Source organism: Fistularia commersonii, chromosome 10 (assembly GCF_037954325.1).
Source record: "Fistularia commersonii isolate RoL2024-O1a breed Wild chromosome 10, RoL_Fcom_v1.0, whole genome shotgun sequence".
Lineage (NCBI taxonomy): Eukaryota > Metazoa > Chordata > Actinopteri > Syngnathiformes > Fistulariidae > Fistularia > Fistularia commersonii.
Window position 1 is genome coordinate 6,866,744 of NC_141293.1, and position 15,571 is coordinate 6,882,314.

Below are 15,571 nucleotides of genomic sequence, written 5' to 3' on the forward strand. Positions count from 1 at the left end.
CTAGGGGAAAAACGATCTGGCCGCAGATTTTTAATTGTATTGTTCTCTATTGTAAAGTGTCAGTGAGGAAATAAAATGTGTTATAACTGTTGTTGTTGTAGTTTTGCAGTTCATAATAAAGTTTTTAATTATCAATTTGAAAATAGTGAACTCACATTAAATTTGTAATGAATAAGAATGAGTGGCTTCTTATGTTTTACTTTAGTGTAATTCAACCAGACTTCTCCTGTCTGGTGTTGCGTTTACGTACCATCCTGCGCGTTGGAAAGCGGACGATTCACCTAATTTTCGGTGTGTGTTGGGGGGTAAGCTTCTCATATAAATGTAGGCGCTTTGAACGCCCCCCCAGAAAAGTCCCGGATGGTGGAAGAGGCGTAGCTTCATCACCAGGGGTCTCCTCGGCGGAGGGGGGCCGAGGGGAGGCGCCGCGGCCGCCGGACCTGAATGAGCCATGCTCGGTCACGGAGGCTGGGCTCTGCCGGTGTGCTCCTTCCTCTTGCTGCAGCTCCCGGTGCGCCCGCTGACCCGCATCAAGGTAAAGAGCGAAACCGTGACCCCCTCCGACCCCCCCCCCTTTCCCCCGGTGGGTGGGGGTTCTCCTCCCCCCGGGAAAGGCTCCCTCTCTCGAACCTCCCTTCTCCTGACCGCCGCTAACCGGCTCCGGTTCCCGGGGGTAGAGGCGGCGCTAACGGTTCAATCGAACCGTCAACTTTTTTTTTCTCTTGGCGGGGGGCTTAGACAACCGTAGAACCCGCACGTGTCCGTGCGTGCGTACGATGGGAAGCTAACCGTTACCGAAACTTCCTGCAGACCTCTTCTGAGAACCTCGGAGGAGGTCTGCAGCCTTGCAGCGGACGACGGGCGCGCAGAACAACTCAGGTGTGTGTGTCCCTCTCCTCTGAGGGACGTAGGACCTTCACGTGGAGCCTCCTCGGGGAGTTCTCACGGAGTTGGAGAACTTCCCGAATTTCAACTGAGACCAGAGGAGGTGGAGGGGATCTTTGCCACCCAGGGGTCAAAGGGCAGGGGTTGAGGTCCTCCTTTCAGAGCTCTCTGAGGCAAACAGTTGGTGTCTGGAGGCTGAAAGTGACTGGTCTGGCCCAGTCCCCCCCGATGGATCCGCCTTGGGTTCTGGCTGAAGGTCTAGTGGTCCCCCTGCTGGATCCACTGATGGTCCTGGCTGAAGGGCTAATGCTGTTCCCCCTGCCGGACCCACTTCAGGGTCCAGGTGCATGTTTTCAGAGCATTCATGTCCAGGAGCGCCTGCTTTCCTGAACCCCCCTGAGCTTGCTGATCTTCAGCATGACTTCCTGCTCAAATTCGGTGGGGTGGACTGGACATTTTTCTTTGAGAGGCGACGAACATTTAAAAGCAGCCAACCTTCAGAACAAAAATACTTGGCTAAACTCCAGTAACCAACTTGTTTCTCCAAGTGGGGAGTTCTCATGTTCTCCTGTCTGGGTTGTCTCCAAGTCTTCCTCCCAATGAAGAAATGTTCATTGAAGAGTTTAAATTGTCTGCCGGTGTGAATGACAGGCTGACTTGTTGGATGTGATTGACACCTGAACCTGTGATTGACAGCTGACCCGCCCAGGTTGAACTCTGTGTACATTCACCAAGAGCGCAGTATTTTGTACATGCGGTACATATTGTATGATGAAGGCTGTGGTCTTCAAAGTACTTGAAGTGAGCTGGATGTTGTGAGTATCTGTAGTAATGAGGGAATTAGTGTGTGTAATACTCAGTTTTTGTCATACATAATGTATTGGTATAATAGATCGTATATACCATGCGTAACAGGAGAACGTAAGAGGCAGTACTTGTAGGACATCATGTCAATATCGCATGGAGAAGTTAAATTGTACTTAGTGTGAGTACGCAGTACGTAAAGAACACAACGCTAGCATGTAGTAGCTGAATAGAGGTTTGAAAAAAAAAATCTGCATACTAAAAGTGCTCCAAAAATATAGATAATTAATTTACATAGAGTACAGAAATGTATTCTCACATGACGTTTTGAGCAAACATAGGCTCCTCCACAGATGCTTACCAAAAATATGTGTTAACAAACATGTTATTGTGGCGGCATTTTTAAAGGGAATGATCAAGAAGCATCTGAGGAAGAGCCTATGTTTGCTTGTCATGCAAGATTAACTTTTCTGTACTCTGTATAAAATAAATTCTTTATTTTTGGAGCACTTTTGGTGTGCATATTTTTTTCAAACCTCTATTCAGTTGACATTTTTGACCCAACACCCATCCCTGACTGGGCAGTGGATGTGCATGTTTTTTCTCTTTCTATCATGTAGAATCTAGCATACTTTGTACCAGGTAAGTTTTCTAGTTATCAGTATAAATACTTAAGGAGTTTTTTCACTGGCAGTATACATAGTACACAGTTTGATTGTGTAGTAAACTGCACATGTACTTACCATAATTTCCAAACTATTGAGCATACCTGAATGTAAGTTGCAGAGGCGAAAAGTAAATAAATATATGTTTACATACAGTGGGAAGAACAAGTATTTGATACACTGCTGATTTTTCAGGCTTTTCCCACTTGCAAAGCATGTGGAGGTTTGTAATTTGTAATAGGTTCACTTCAACTGTGAGTGACGGAATCTAAAACAAAAATCCAAAAACCACATTATATGATTTTTTTAAGCAATTAATTTGCATTTCATTGCATGACACAAGTATTTGTTACATTAGAAAAACAGAACTTAATATTTGGCACAGAAACCTTTGTTTGCAATTACAGAGTTCAGATGTTTCCTGTAGTTCTTGACCAGGTTTGCACACACTGCAGCAGGTCAACTCCTCCGTACAGATCGTCTCCAGATCCTTCAGTTTTCAAGGCAGTCACTGGGCAATATGGACTTTCAGCTCCCTCCAAAGATTTTCTATTGGGTTCAGATCTGGGGACTGGCTAGGCCACTCTAGGACCTTGAGATGCTTCTCACAGGGCCACTTCTTAGTTGCCCTAACTGTGTGTTCCATGCTGGAAGACCCAGCCATGACCCATCTTACTGAGGGAAGGTGGTTGCTGGCCAAGATCTTGCGATACATGGCCCCATCTATCCACCCCTCAATACAGTGTGGTTGTCCTGTATCCCTTTGGAGAAAAGCAGAATGATGTTTCCACCTCCATGCTTCATGGTTGGAATGGTGTCCTTTGGGTTGTACTCATCCTTCTTCTTCCTCCAAAAATGGCAAGTGGAGTTTTGACTAAAAAGCTCTATTTCTGTCTCATCAGACCACATGACCTTCTTTAATTCCTCCTCTGGATCATCTATATAGTCATTGACAAATTTCAAACAAGCCTGGAAATCGGCTGGCTTAAGTAGTGGGACCCTGTGTGTGTGCTGCAGGATTTCAATCCATGATGGCGTAGTGTGTTACTAATGGTTTTCTTTGAGACTGTGGTCCCAGGTCTCTTTACATCTTCGACCAGGTCCAGCCGTGTAGTTCTGGGCTGATCCCTCACCTTCATCATGTTCATTGATGCTCCCCAAGGTGGAATCTTGCATGGAGCCCCAGACCGAGGGAGATTGACCGTCATCTTGAATTTCTTCCATTTTCTAATAATTATGCCAAGAGTTGTTGCCTTCTCACCAAGCTGCTTGCCTATTGTCCTGTCGGCCATCTCAGCCTTGTGCAGGTTTACAATTTTATCCCTGATGTCCTTACACAGCTCTCTGGTCTTGGCCATCTTGGAAAGGTTGGAGTTTGTTTGATTGTGTGAGGACAGGTGTGTTTTATACAGGTAAGGAGTTCAAACTGCTGCAGTTAATACAGGTAATGAGTGGAGAACAAGAGGGCTTCTTAAGGAATGTGTTACGATGTTTTTTCCTGGATTTTTGTTTTAGATTCCGTCACTCACAGTTCAAGAGTACATATGATAAAAATGACAGACCTCTACATGCTTGGCAAGTGGGAAAAGCTGAAAAATCAGCAGTGTATCAAATACTTGTTCTCCCAACTGTATATAGGCTGCACTTGTCAATAAGCAGCAGGTGTCCATGTTGTAATATGAGATATTTACACAGGAACAGTTTTTTTTTACTTTTAATTCAATACATACTGGTAACATCTACAAATACGTGCTGGAAACGCTTTTCGCCAAACAGTGCCTGCAACATGATGAAAAAGATTAACAATAACACAGGGAAAAGTCCATCCATCCATCCATCCATTTTATATCCCCGCTTTGTTCTACTTTAGCTGATTGCTATCTTTGTGTTTCTCCTGTGCACTAAAAAGATTAAAGTCGTCTTCTTCGGTGTTGGAATTGAACGGCTTCAGAATTACACGGTAATTTCATTGGTCCGATGTGACAAGGTTACATGTTTTGGCGACATGAAGCTTGTTGCCCCCCAAAATTTCATAAATTAGCTGCGTCGTTGTATGGATCTATGAAAAGAAGTAGAAGAAGAAGTTTATACTACATAGTATGAGTGTAGTATGAATAAGCATAGGGAAATCCCTCTCTTGAGTCTCCAAGTTATCCAACCCGGGTTCTCCAGGTTCTCGTATCTGGGTTTTCAAGGTTCTCCCGTTGTGGGTCTCTCAAGGTCCTCCATCTTTAGTACACAAACAGTCACCGGTCCATTGAAGACTCTAAACTGTTCATAGGTGTGAATGACGGGGTGAAGCGTCCAGGTCAAGCCCCGCCCCTTCCCCTAGCATCCACCGTGATTGGCCGCATCCTATTAACGGTGCAGTGACTGACGATGACTGAACAAGTGCTGCTGTGGCAGCTTTTGGTAGCTCAGCTAGCTAGTTACCCCAAGAACTACAAAACAGATCTACAAATTCAAATCCAGTCCCGATGTCACTCTTTGTTGAGATGGTCATGTGACCCGCAGGTGAGGAGCCAACATCAGCTCCATATGTGTGTGTGTGTGTGCCAGGACAGAGTCGAGGGGAGGGTTGGGCAAAATATCAGCCCCCTGCAGAACCATGGCGGGGGCAACAACAGACACACCAGCACCAAGGTAACACACACACACACACACATTTCATAGAATATGGTTGTATGTCTATGACATAAATGAGAGGGTGATTTATTTTTTATTATATTTTTAATTGGATGGTATGGCGCTGCGGCGGCCCCGGCCCCTGTGACCTGCCCCGTGTTGTCCCTCCCCAGGAGGAGGAGGTGGTCCAGTGGTGGGGGGAGTGGTCCAGCTGGTCATCCTGCTCCCGGAGCTGCGGAGGTGGGGTGAGGAGCCAGGAGAGGCACTGCCTCATCCAGAGGTACGGGGGGAGGAGAACGTGAGATGGTCTGCAAGAGAGGGACACACACTGTATTGATCCCCCGAAAGAAGTTCTGGTAATATGAGACGGTGTGTGTGTGTGTGTGTGTGTGTGTGTGTGTGTGTATGTGTGTCAGTCATCTTTGTTATGTTCCCCCCCCCATCAAACTTGCGGGAAATGTCTGTCGACAAAGATTAACGCCATTCTGACCCCTCCACCTCCACCTCCACTTCTATCTGCCCCCCCCATCACCTCCTGACAATGAGATGTGACAGTCTGGCAGAGTGACCTCCTGCTCACCACCTCCTGCTGTCTCCTGCACACACATATGCACACACACACACACACACACACACACACACACACACACACACACACATACACACACACACTTGGGGGAGGTGTGCGAGGGGGCGCTAATGAAAGGCAGATGCCTCACCTCCATGGAGCTCCTGGCTCTCCTCCAGCAGCCCTCATTAGATTCATGTAGATCTCGCGCCGCTGTAAGGGAACACGCACGGGGTCGCCTAAATGTAACAGGAAGTACAAGAACCTCTGAGGAGAGGATCCATGCCAAAATGGAGAAGCAGGAGAGTGATGATGCACATTCTCCTGGAGAAATTGATTTTCAAAGGCCATCTGGGTCATATGACATGAACGCACCATCATCTCATGTAAATCACACGATCTTCACCCAGCCATGTCAGAGACATCATATGACCTTCGCCCAACTATCACAGAGCCATCAAATGACCTTCACATGACCATAACCAGACTATCACAGTACCATCATAGGACCAACACATGACCTTCACCTGGCCATCATGTCACCTTCACATGACAATCAACTGATCTGCACATGTCAATCACATGACCACAACCTCCATCAGCAGCAGCATCACAGAACCTTGGAGAACCCACAGAGATCTTACCCAGCATGCAGGGATGGGCCCTCACTCTAGGAGGCTCCTGGGTGCATTGTGGGTTCTCCACATGTAGTCTCCATGCTGTCCTTTTTAACCGCTTCCCCTGATGAACATCTAAGTTCCAGTTCCAGTTCCTGATTCTGTGTCCTGTTCCGACTCGCTGGCGTCTCTAGAACATCTGGTATTTTTGTCCTCCAGGCTCTCCACCACCCAGAACGTCAGCAGCTCCTTCTGTGCCGGCTCCCCGAGGCAGTACCAGCTGTGCCCGCAGCAGGTAGGAGCAGGACCTCCCCAAACTTCCGAGCCTCGAGGCGAGGGCTTCCCTCATGTGGGGTCATATCTCCTCAGCCTTGTCCCAGCTTCAGCTCCAGCTCCAGCTCCAGCCTCAGCTTCAAGCAGCACCAGTGCTCCCAGTTCAACGCCAAGGCCTTTGGGAGGAGGTTCTACCAGTGGATCCCCCTCTACCCAGGTGGGGACAACATCTTCTCCTGCAGGTCCAAGGGAAGGTCTCATGTGGTCACTCAGTGATGAGTGCATGAAGGTCCAGCAAAGGTCCTCCAGCAGAGACGGGTCAGCAAATCCATACTGCTAACAACAGTTGACTGATGCTCCTATCTAGTTCCCCAGCAAGAGAATCACAAGGTTCTATAGGAGCAAGAACAATAAATGCTATTATAAAAGGCCTGAAAGCTATTGGTCCTCATCTTCATCACGAACACTAGTGACAGACCAAGTTGTCTTTATGTGGGGCTCTTCCAAGTTCTCCTGCCTTGGTTCTCTCTGAATGGAGTCTCTATGTTCTCCAGCCAAGGTTATCTCCAGGCTCTCCATCTTCTTCCTGCCATCCAAAACCTGTTAGCAGGTCCATTGAGGACTCTAAATTGTCTGTAGGTGTGACTGAGAGGGTGAATGGTTGGATGATTGACAGCTGACCCGTCCAGGTCAAACCCCACCCCTCGCCAGACTGTTAGCTTTGATTGTCTCCAGGTTAAGTAATGTGACCGATGGGTGAATGAATCTTCACGCATTCATTTCCCCCTGTTTTCCTGCAGCTGATTACATCAGTATCTCCAACAAGCCATGTGACCTCCAGTGCACCACCATCAGCGGCGAGCGTCAACTGCTGGTTCCCGCCCACGACGGCACCTTCTGCCTTGACACCAAGTACCAGGGCATCTGCATTGAGGGCGTCTGCCAGGTACGGCCGTGCTGCTTTCCATGCCCCGCCCCTCACTCTCATTGGCTGTCGGGGACACGTTAGTGGTCTGGTCGGTGATCAGCACACCCGCCTCGATTGGCTCGCCTTAGTGTCCAACATGTTTGATTGAGAGTGGCTGAGGTAGGGTCTCTTCCCGCCATGTTCCTTGACTAGCCACGGTCACTGTCCCAATTAGCCGCACCTACGGCTCTAACTAGCCACACCCACTACCGGACTAGCCATGTTGCAGTCCCAACTAGCCACGCCCACTGTTTCAGCTACCTGCGCCTACTGCCCCAATGAGCCACACTCACTGCTCCAACTAGCCACACCCACAACCCCAATTCGCCCTACCCACTACCCAGACCTGCCACACTTGCTGCCAGACTACCCAGGGCCGCTGTCCCAACTACCTACACCCAATACCATGACTAGCCACACCCACGCCCCCCAGTAGATCTGTACACTGTCTCCATTTATCTTACCTTTGCACCCACTCTCTCCAACCTTTGGTGTCCAGTTGGTGAGGCTGGGTGGAAATAATCGGCGTGGCTAGTTTGGGTAGATGGTAGCCACAGCAACTAGCATTGCCCGCTGTCCCCAACAAGTCATTGCCGCAATCCAACTATTCATGCAAATTAAGATACCCGCTGTCCCCATATAGCCACGTCCATAGTCTACTAGCTATACACACCCTGACTAGCCCCACCCATGCCCCCAATAAACATACCCACTGCCCCAACTAGCCCCGCCCACTATCTTGACTTGTCTGAAATGAGACCGACAACCGGGCTGTGTGTCCCCGGCTTTGGTTCAAAGGAGGTGAGGCTTAACGTCACAGATCTTCAAGCCAGATGACGGTCAGGAAATTAAAGATGGTTGAGGGTGGACAAGGTTGAAGATGGAGTCACTGAGCTTTTCTGCTGTCACCCCCCCCAGCCTGTGGGATGTGACGGCGAGCTATACAGCACCAAGATGGTTGACCGCTGCGGCGTCTGCGGCGGCAATGGGACGTCCTGCCAGCGGGTTTCAGGATCATACAGGAAGGCACTCACACAGTTAGGTAACACACACACACACACACACACACACACACACACACACACACACACACACACACACACAGACACTGGGTGCTATGCTAGCATGAAAGAGAGGAATCGCCTACTCTTATTGGCTTTTAGTCGGGGGTGAGCATTGAGTTAGATTGATTGGACGGGATCTCCACTGCTCTTCACAAACCATCAGGAGTTCTCGCTGCCTCCTTAATCCTTAGCTCAGGTGTGTGTGTGTGTGTGTGCGTATGCGTGTGTGTTTGTGTGTTTTCCCTCCCAGGCTACGTCTTCATCGCCAACATCCCTGCCGGTGCCTCAGACATCCAGATTGTGGAGCGACACAAGACGGAGAACATCCTGGGTGAGGACCACCTTTGCAGGGCCAATGCAGGGTCTCCAGTGTTCCTCCTGCATGTGTTTGGACTGTGGGAGGAACCTGAAGAATCCTGAGGAATGAAGGCTGTGGATCCATTACACAGCCTTCACACACGCACACACACAAACTGAGTTTCCCTCCCTTCCAGCCCTCTCAGATGAAGGAGGACACTTCTTCTTCAATGGGAGGACTGTCTTCGATCACCCGCAGAACTTCCAGGTGGCGGGGACCATCTTCAAGTACCGTCGCCCCAGCAATATCTTCTCCGACGGCCTGGAGTACATCATCGCCCAGGGGCCGACGCAGCAGGGCCTCAATGTCATGGTAACACAAACACACACACACAAAAATATGCTCAGGTCGATTTATTAGGTCCCCCTACATACAGTGTCAACCAGACACAAGACACGCTGTATGTGTGTGTGTGTGTGTGTGTGTGTGTGTGTGTGTGTGTGTAGTACTACAACCTAAACGGGAAGCTCCCCCACATCACCTACGAGTACACCGTCCCCGTCTCGTCTCCCGGCGTCACAGCCATAGAGGACACCACCACCCCCTCTCATTCCCATGGCAACGGCACCCACGACAACAAAGAGGATGAAGACAGGGTGGATGGAGCCTCTGTTCACCCGTCGGACCTAGGGCTGCGGCAGGAGGGAGAGGAGGAGGAGGAGGAGGAGGTGTGGGAGGTGCAGACGCTGAGGCCACCGCCGCCGGCAGCCATGTTGGTGTACAGACCTGCTGACGTCGCCGGCCAGGTTTTCAGCCACAACGACGTGGATGACCAGAGACCTGCAGCACCACCCGGCTATCGTGAGTCCAGCGTCAGCATAGAAAAGGGTGAAATCCACAACCGGTTAATGAAGATAAAGCACGCAGAAACACATGCCTCGTCTTACATACCAGTGTGTTTGCAATGTATCTTCAGTGGGTAACATTTGTTTGTGTTCTTCTGCTGTCTGAAGGAAGTTCTTCAAACTCTGTCGACGATCCATCCGCTGCCAAAGAGAACACTCTCCGGCCCTCCTTTCCAGGTATCCAATAACTCACCTCGCTCCATCAAATCAACTTGAGAAGGATCTCCATCTAACAGGTTCCTCCTCAGAATGATCTCCCTCAGCCAGTTTCCTCCTGAAAAAAGTATCTCACAGCCAGGTTCCTCCTCAGAAGGATCATACCTACCCGTGTTCCTCCTCAGAAAGACTTCTCAAAGCCAGGTTCCTCCTCAGAAGGATTATACTCATGCATGTTCTTCCTCAGACAGTGAGGGGTTGTATGCTAGAGACTGAACCCCCAAGAGGAACTTCTGGTTTGTTGCTGAAAAGTTTGAGAACGTTGCAGGGTAACAAGATTGAATCCCCTCAAAGCAGTCAGGGATGGAGGAAGGTGGAGAAGCTACACTAGGTTTGGAGATACAGAGCTGTGTGTGTGTGTGTTTTTGTGTGTGTCGTCAGGCAGCCAGCCCAAGGACGCCCCCTATAAGCTGCTGGAGGACCTGACATTTAACCAGACGTCCAAAACGCATGCCGAGCCGGAGCCTCTGCTGGAGAGCCCGACAGTTAGCGATGCACCCCTGCACGCCCAGGATGAGCGCGCCGCCATCTTGGTGCAGCTGCAGCAGGGGCCCGCTGTCCAGGCCGTCAACGCGGAGAGGTGGGAGGGCGAACACACACACACACAGCTTCTCTTTTGTAAAATGTGTGCGATCTGTGTTTGTCTGCATCTCCAGCAACGACTTTGACGTGGGCCTGACAGCGGACATCAGCCTGGCAGACATGTACCGCTGGAAGGTGTCCGTCTATGCCCCCTGCAGCTCCACCTGCACTACAGGTAGAGCACTCCCGCCAGTGCTAATAACAAGCTAATTATATGCTAATTACATCTCTAGCATGCTAATTACATGATATTGACATGTTAGTAAGATGATAAATGCAAAAATTCAAATGATACAACTAGTAACCTGCTATTCACGTGTTAAAACCATACTAATGACATGATTACATGCTAGTAGTACGCTATTGACACGATAAAACTACACTAATGACAAAATACTACTCAAATGACATGCTGAAACCATGCTAATGGTAACATATTAATAACACACCAATGCCATTGTAAAAGCACTATTTTAAGCACTAATCAGTATTTCTGATTCTGATAACATGCTAACAACATGATAAAAGTACACTAATGACATGCTAAAATGCTAACAATTTACTAATGATATGATAACACAATAACATGATAAAACCACAGTTATGGCATAATAACCTGCAAATAGCTAGTTAATCACTTGGTAAGGCAACAGTACTGACATGCTAATGACATGATAACATGCTAATAACTACTAGTGACATGCTAAAATCATGCCTATGATAAAGTTCCGCCAGAATCCATAAAGTACTTCTGATTCTGATAACATGCTAATAACATGATAAAACCAAACTTATGACATAATAGCATTCTATGATAACAACATGTTGTTGATATAATAGCATGCTAAAACTAATCGCATGATAACATGGTAACAACATGCTATTGATATAACACCATGCTAAAACCACTGTAATGGCATGATAGCATGCCAATAACATACTAATGACATGCTAGAACAACACTAATGACATGTTAACACACCGACACACAGTAATGGCATGCCAAAATAACACTGACATGATAAAATGCTAATTACACTCTGATGGCATGATAAAACCACACTAATGACATGATAATATGCTAAAACCACACAGATAACATGCAAGGCCTATAACAATCTTTCACAATAACATCAAGGCCTTTCTCTGAACTGACGAGAAGCTTTTGGAAAACAAAAATAAAAATCCTGTGCTTAACTCCTCCCCTCTCAGGGATCACCACCAGCTACGCCCTGTGTGTGCGCTACGACGGCGCTGAGGTGGACGACCGCTACTGCGACTCTGTGACCCGGCCCGAGCCCACACACCAGTTCTGCACGGGGAAAGAGTGTCCACCCAGGTATGAAGCACCGGCGGTGCGCGGAGAACCCGAGGGTTCCACTTTCCACTGGCCCCTTCCTCGTCTATGGACAGATGGGAGACCAGTGGGTGGAGCGAGTGCTCGCGGACCTGCGGCGAGGGCTCACAGTTCCGGACAGTGCGCTGCTGGAAGATGCTGTCTCCGGGCCTGGACTCGTCCGTCTACGACTCGCTGTGTCTGTCACATGACCTGCACAAGCCAGCCAATCGGAAGGTCTGCCAGGGCCAGAGCTGCGGCCCCCAGTGGGAGGTGTCTGACTGGTCTGAGGTAACCAGGGGGGAGGTTCTGCACATGAATGGGTTCTCCCTGTGTCGGGTCTCCATGTTCTTCTGTCTTGGTTCTCTCCATGTTCTTCTGCCTGGGTTCTCCCACAGTCCTCTAATTGTCACTGGTCCATTGAAGACTCCATACCATCTACAGGTGTGAATGAGAGGGTGAATGCTTTGATGATTGACAGCTGACCCATCCAGGTTAAGCCCCACCCCCTCTGAGTCCCTCTCAGGGATGTGTACCACAGATGTGTACCTTCTTCAGGCGCCTGTGACGGCTGTCACTTCCCGCAGAATCAATGGTTTGTGTGTGTGTGTGTGTGTGTGTTTGTGTGTGTGTGTGTGTGCATGTGCGCACCAGTGCTCAGCGCGTTGTGGTTCCCTTGGCGTCCGGACGCGGGAGGTCCGCTGCTCCACGGACACCCTGCCATGCAACAAGACCTCCCAGCCAATGGACAGCCAGGAGTGTGAGGGCCTGCCCTGCAACACCCACTGGACTGCCAGTGACTGGGGCCCTGTGGGTTACACACACACACACACATACACACACACACACACACACACACTCACACACAAACACACACTTTTAATGCAATGCTTTGTGTGTGCGTGTCTGTGTGTGCACGCGCGCACATGTGTGTTTGTGCGTATCAGTGCTCAGGGGCGTGCGGAGAGGGCAGGATGGTGCGTGCGGTCACCTGCCGGTCGTCGGGCGGCACCGTGGTGTCGGAGGAGCAGTGCCCCCCGCGGCTCCGCCCCCTCGCGGTCTATCCCTGCGGAGATAGGGACTGCGCCCCCCATTGGGTAGAGCAGGAATGGCAGCAGGTAGCTGGAATTCCCAACTCAAGGCACCTCTAGCAGTGCCTCACATGTTCATGTATGTGCATGTGTGTGTGTGTGTGTGTGTCAGTGCAACGCCACGTGTGGACGCGGTGTGCGCACCCGGCGAGTGTTGTGTGCCGGCCTGGAGAATGGCACCTTTAAGGAGTTCCCCGATGGCAGCTGTGGGCAAAGCAGCAGGCCGGAGGGCAGCTCCTCCTGCTTCCAGAGGCCTTGCTCCAGGTGGTTCACCACCTCCTGGTCACAGGTACGCAACACCATCTGAGCATGCTCAGTGCACCCCCACCCCACCCCCCCCCCCAGTTAGGTTATCATGTGACCCACCCTCTGTCCCCCCCCTCCAGTGCAGTAAGACCTGCGGTAGCGGGGTCCAAGTCCGGGAGGTGAAGTGCTACCAGGGGGAGGAGCTTGTGACCCGCGGTGGCAGCTGTGATTCCACCCTCAAACCTGAGGCCCGGCAGAGCTGCCAGCTCCAGGGCTGCCCCACCGAGGCCCCAGGTAGGGGGGCTCGGGGGAAGGCAGTCTTAATCCCAGACAAATTCTGGGTTCAGGTTTAATCAATTTTTTAGTCCTAGACTTAGTTCCAGTTTTTGTTGTGGTTGTAATCTCAGTCCTAATCTCAGTCTCGATCTCATTTTTAGCACTAGTCTCCAGTTCCAGTTCAAATCTCAGTTGCAATCACAGTTTTATTCCTAGTCTTGGTTCCAATTCTAATGCCAGACCTAATCCCACTTTTTTCTCTGAGTTTTAACGCCAGTCTCGATCCCAGTTTTGTCCCAGTCTCAATTACAGTTTTAATCCCAGTTGAGATCCCTGTTTTAGTCCTATTCTTAGTGCTTCGTCTAATCTTATGTCCAAATCCCAGCCGTAATCCAAGTCTTAATCCCATTTTTTTTTGTCCTAGTTTCAGCTCCAATTTTAATCCCAATCCTAGTCCCAGTCTTTATCCCAGTCCCGATCACATCTTTGTTCCAGGTCTAATCCAAATCTTAATCCCAGTCCAAATCCCAGCTACAATCTCAGTTTTAACCCCAATTTTAGTCTTAGTTTTAGCTCCAACTGTAATCTGTCTTAATCCCAGTTTTAACCCTCATCTCAGCTCCAGTTTAAATCTCCGTTGTTATCACAATTTTAGCCTTAGTTTCAGTTCCAGTTGTAATCCCTGTCTTAATCCCAGTGCTAATCCCGGTCTCAATTTCAGTTTCCCAGATCCCAGCCCTTGTCTCAATACGAGTTTTAATCCCTGTGCTTCGATGGCTCGGGTATGTGTCTGATCCCTGGTGTGTTCTCCACCAGCGGCGCCGGTCACCGTCCACGCCGCCTGCCAGGACAAGCCCACGGCCAACTGCGCCCTGGTACTGAAGGTGAAGCTCTGCTCGCACTGGTACTACAGGAAGGCCTGCTGCCAGGCCTGCCGGCTGCCGCGGCTCTGAAGTCAAAGGTCAACCTGTGGCCCCGCCCCCTACGCTGGTCCTCGGCCAATCAGAGCTAATCAGTGTTCTTGGCCAACTCCATGCCCCGCCTCCCGGATTATAATCCCACCGACGAATTATAAACTCCACCGACGAACTCATCGGTTCCACCAAATCCGCTGAAGAACCCGTTTGGCAGTTCCTCCGGTTCCTTCTTCCTGCTACCGGACAGGAATCCAGACGCTCCTCACCATGATCATGGGAAGATGGATCGTTCCAGATGTTCTGCATCCAAGCAGCGGGTTCCGACGGAACACAGAACCAAAGAGGAGGAGAACCTCTCTCTCAGCTCAGCCTGCAGCTTCAGAGAACAGAGAGAACGTGTCGCTTCCTGCATATTCATGATGTTAAAGCAAACCAAACGTACCCTTTGTTTGAAGACGTACGTTCTCAAAGAAAGAAAGGGGGGTTGGGGTTGGAACCACACAGCAAGAAGGATCCCAGCTCCGTTCCAGTGGCCTCCTCGGTTCTCTTTGTGGGTTCTCTTCATTTTCTCCTTGGGGTTCTCTCTGGGTTCTCCATCTTCCTCCCAGAGTCCAAAAACAATCAGTGGTTCATTTTAACAGGTTCTCTATGTTCTCCATGTTCTCCTGCCTTGGTTCTCTTTTGTTCTCCTTGGATTCTCTCCAGGTTCTCAATCTTCTTCCTAAAACGCAGTGGTTAATTGACCAGGTGCTCTATGTACTCCATGTTCTCCTGCCTGGGTTCTCTCCATGTTCTCCTTTGGTTCTCTCCATCTTCTCCTTGGGTTCTCCTAAGGTTCTCTTTCTTCCTTCTAAAATGGTCAGTGACTCATTGACAAGGTGCTCTATGTTCTCCAGGTTCTCTGTCTTCCTCCCACAGTCCACTGAAGGTCACTGGTCCATTGAAGGCTCCAAATCATCTGCAGGTGTGAATGAGATGGTGAATGTTTGGATGATTGACAGCTGCGATGTCCAGGTTAAGCCTCGTCCCCAAACAGGGATGTTGAAAGTGAAGTCCATTAAACTTTTAGAGAGTCTGTTCCTGATCAAAGCTGTGATGACCATAGAAAAGAGTTTATCACCCCCCTGACACACACACACACACACACACACACACAACATCCCTGTTTACCCCTTTGTATCACCAAGGCTGTTGTTGTTAGTTTCACTGTAATTGAAGAATAAAGAATCAGGTGTT

The 15,571-nt window shown here is 49.5% G+C and overlaps 1 protein-coding gene across 1 annotated transcript; it reads left to right on the forward strand.

The window, feature by feature from the left end:
- The first annotated feature begins 451 nt into the window (after window positions 1-451).
- Window positions 452-15,571, forward strand: LOC147230199 (ADAMTS-like protein 2). The gene is made up of 19 exons (XM_086154402.1): window positions 452-535; window positions 5,153-5,259; window positions 6,384-6,459; window positions 6,534-6,654; window positions 7,238-7,383; window positions 8,323-8,446; window positions 8,719-8,799; window positions 8,963-9,138; window positions 9,273-9,627; window positions 9,780-9,848; window positions 10,269-10,467; window positions 10,544-10,644; window positions 11,682-11,808; window positions 11,883-12,096; window positions 12,460-12,615; window positions 12,753-12,923; window positions 13,009-13,185; window positions 13,283-13,436; window positions 14,253-15,571. The coding sequence occupies exons 1-19, from the start codon at window positions 452-454 to the stop codon at window positions 14,369-14,371; spliced, it is 2,757 nt and encodes a 918-aa protein (XP_086010528.1). The 3' UTR covers window positions 14,372-15,571.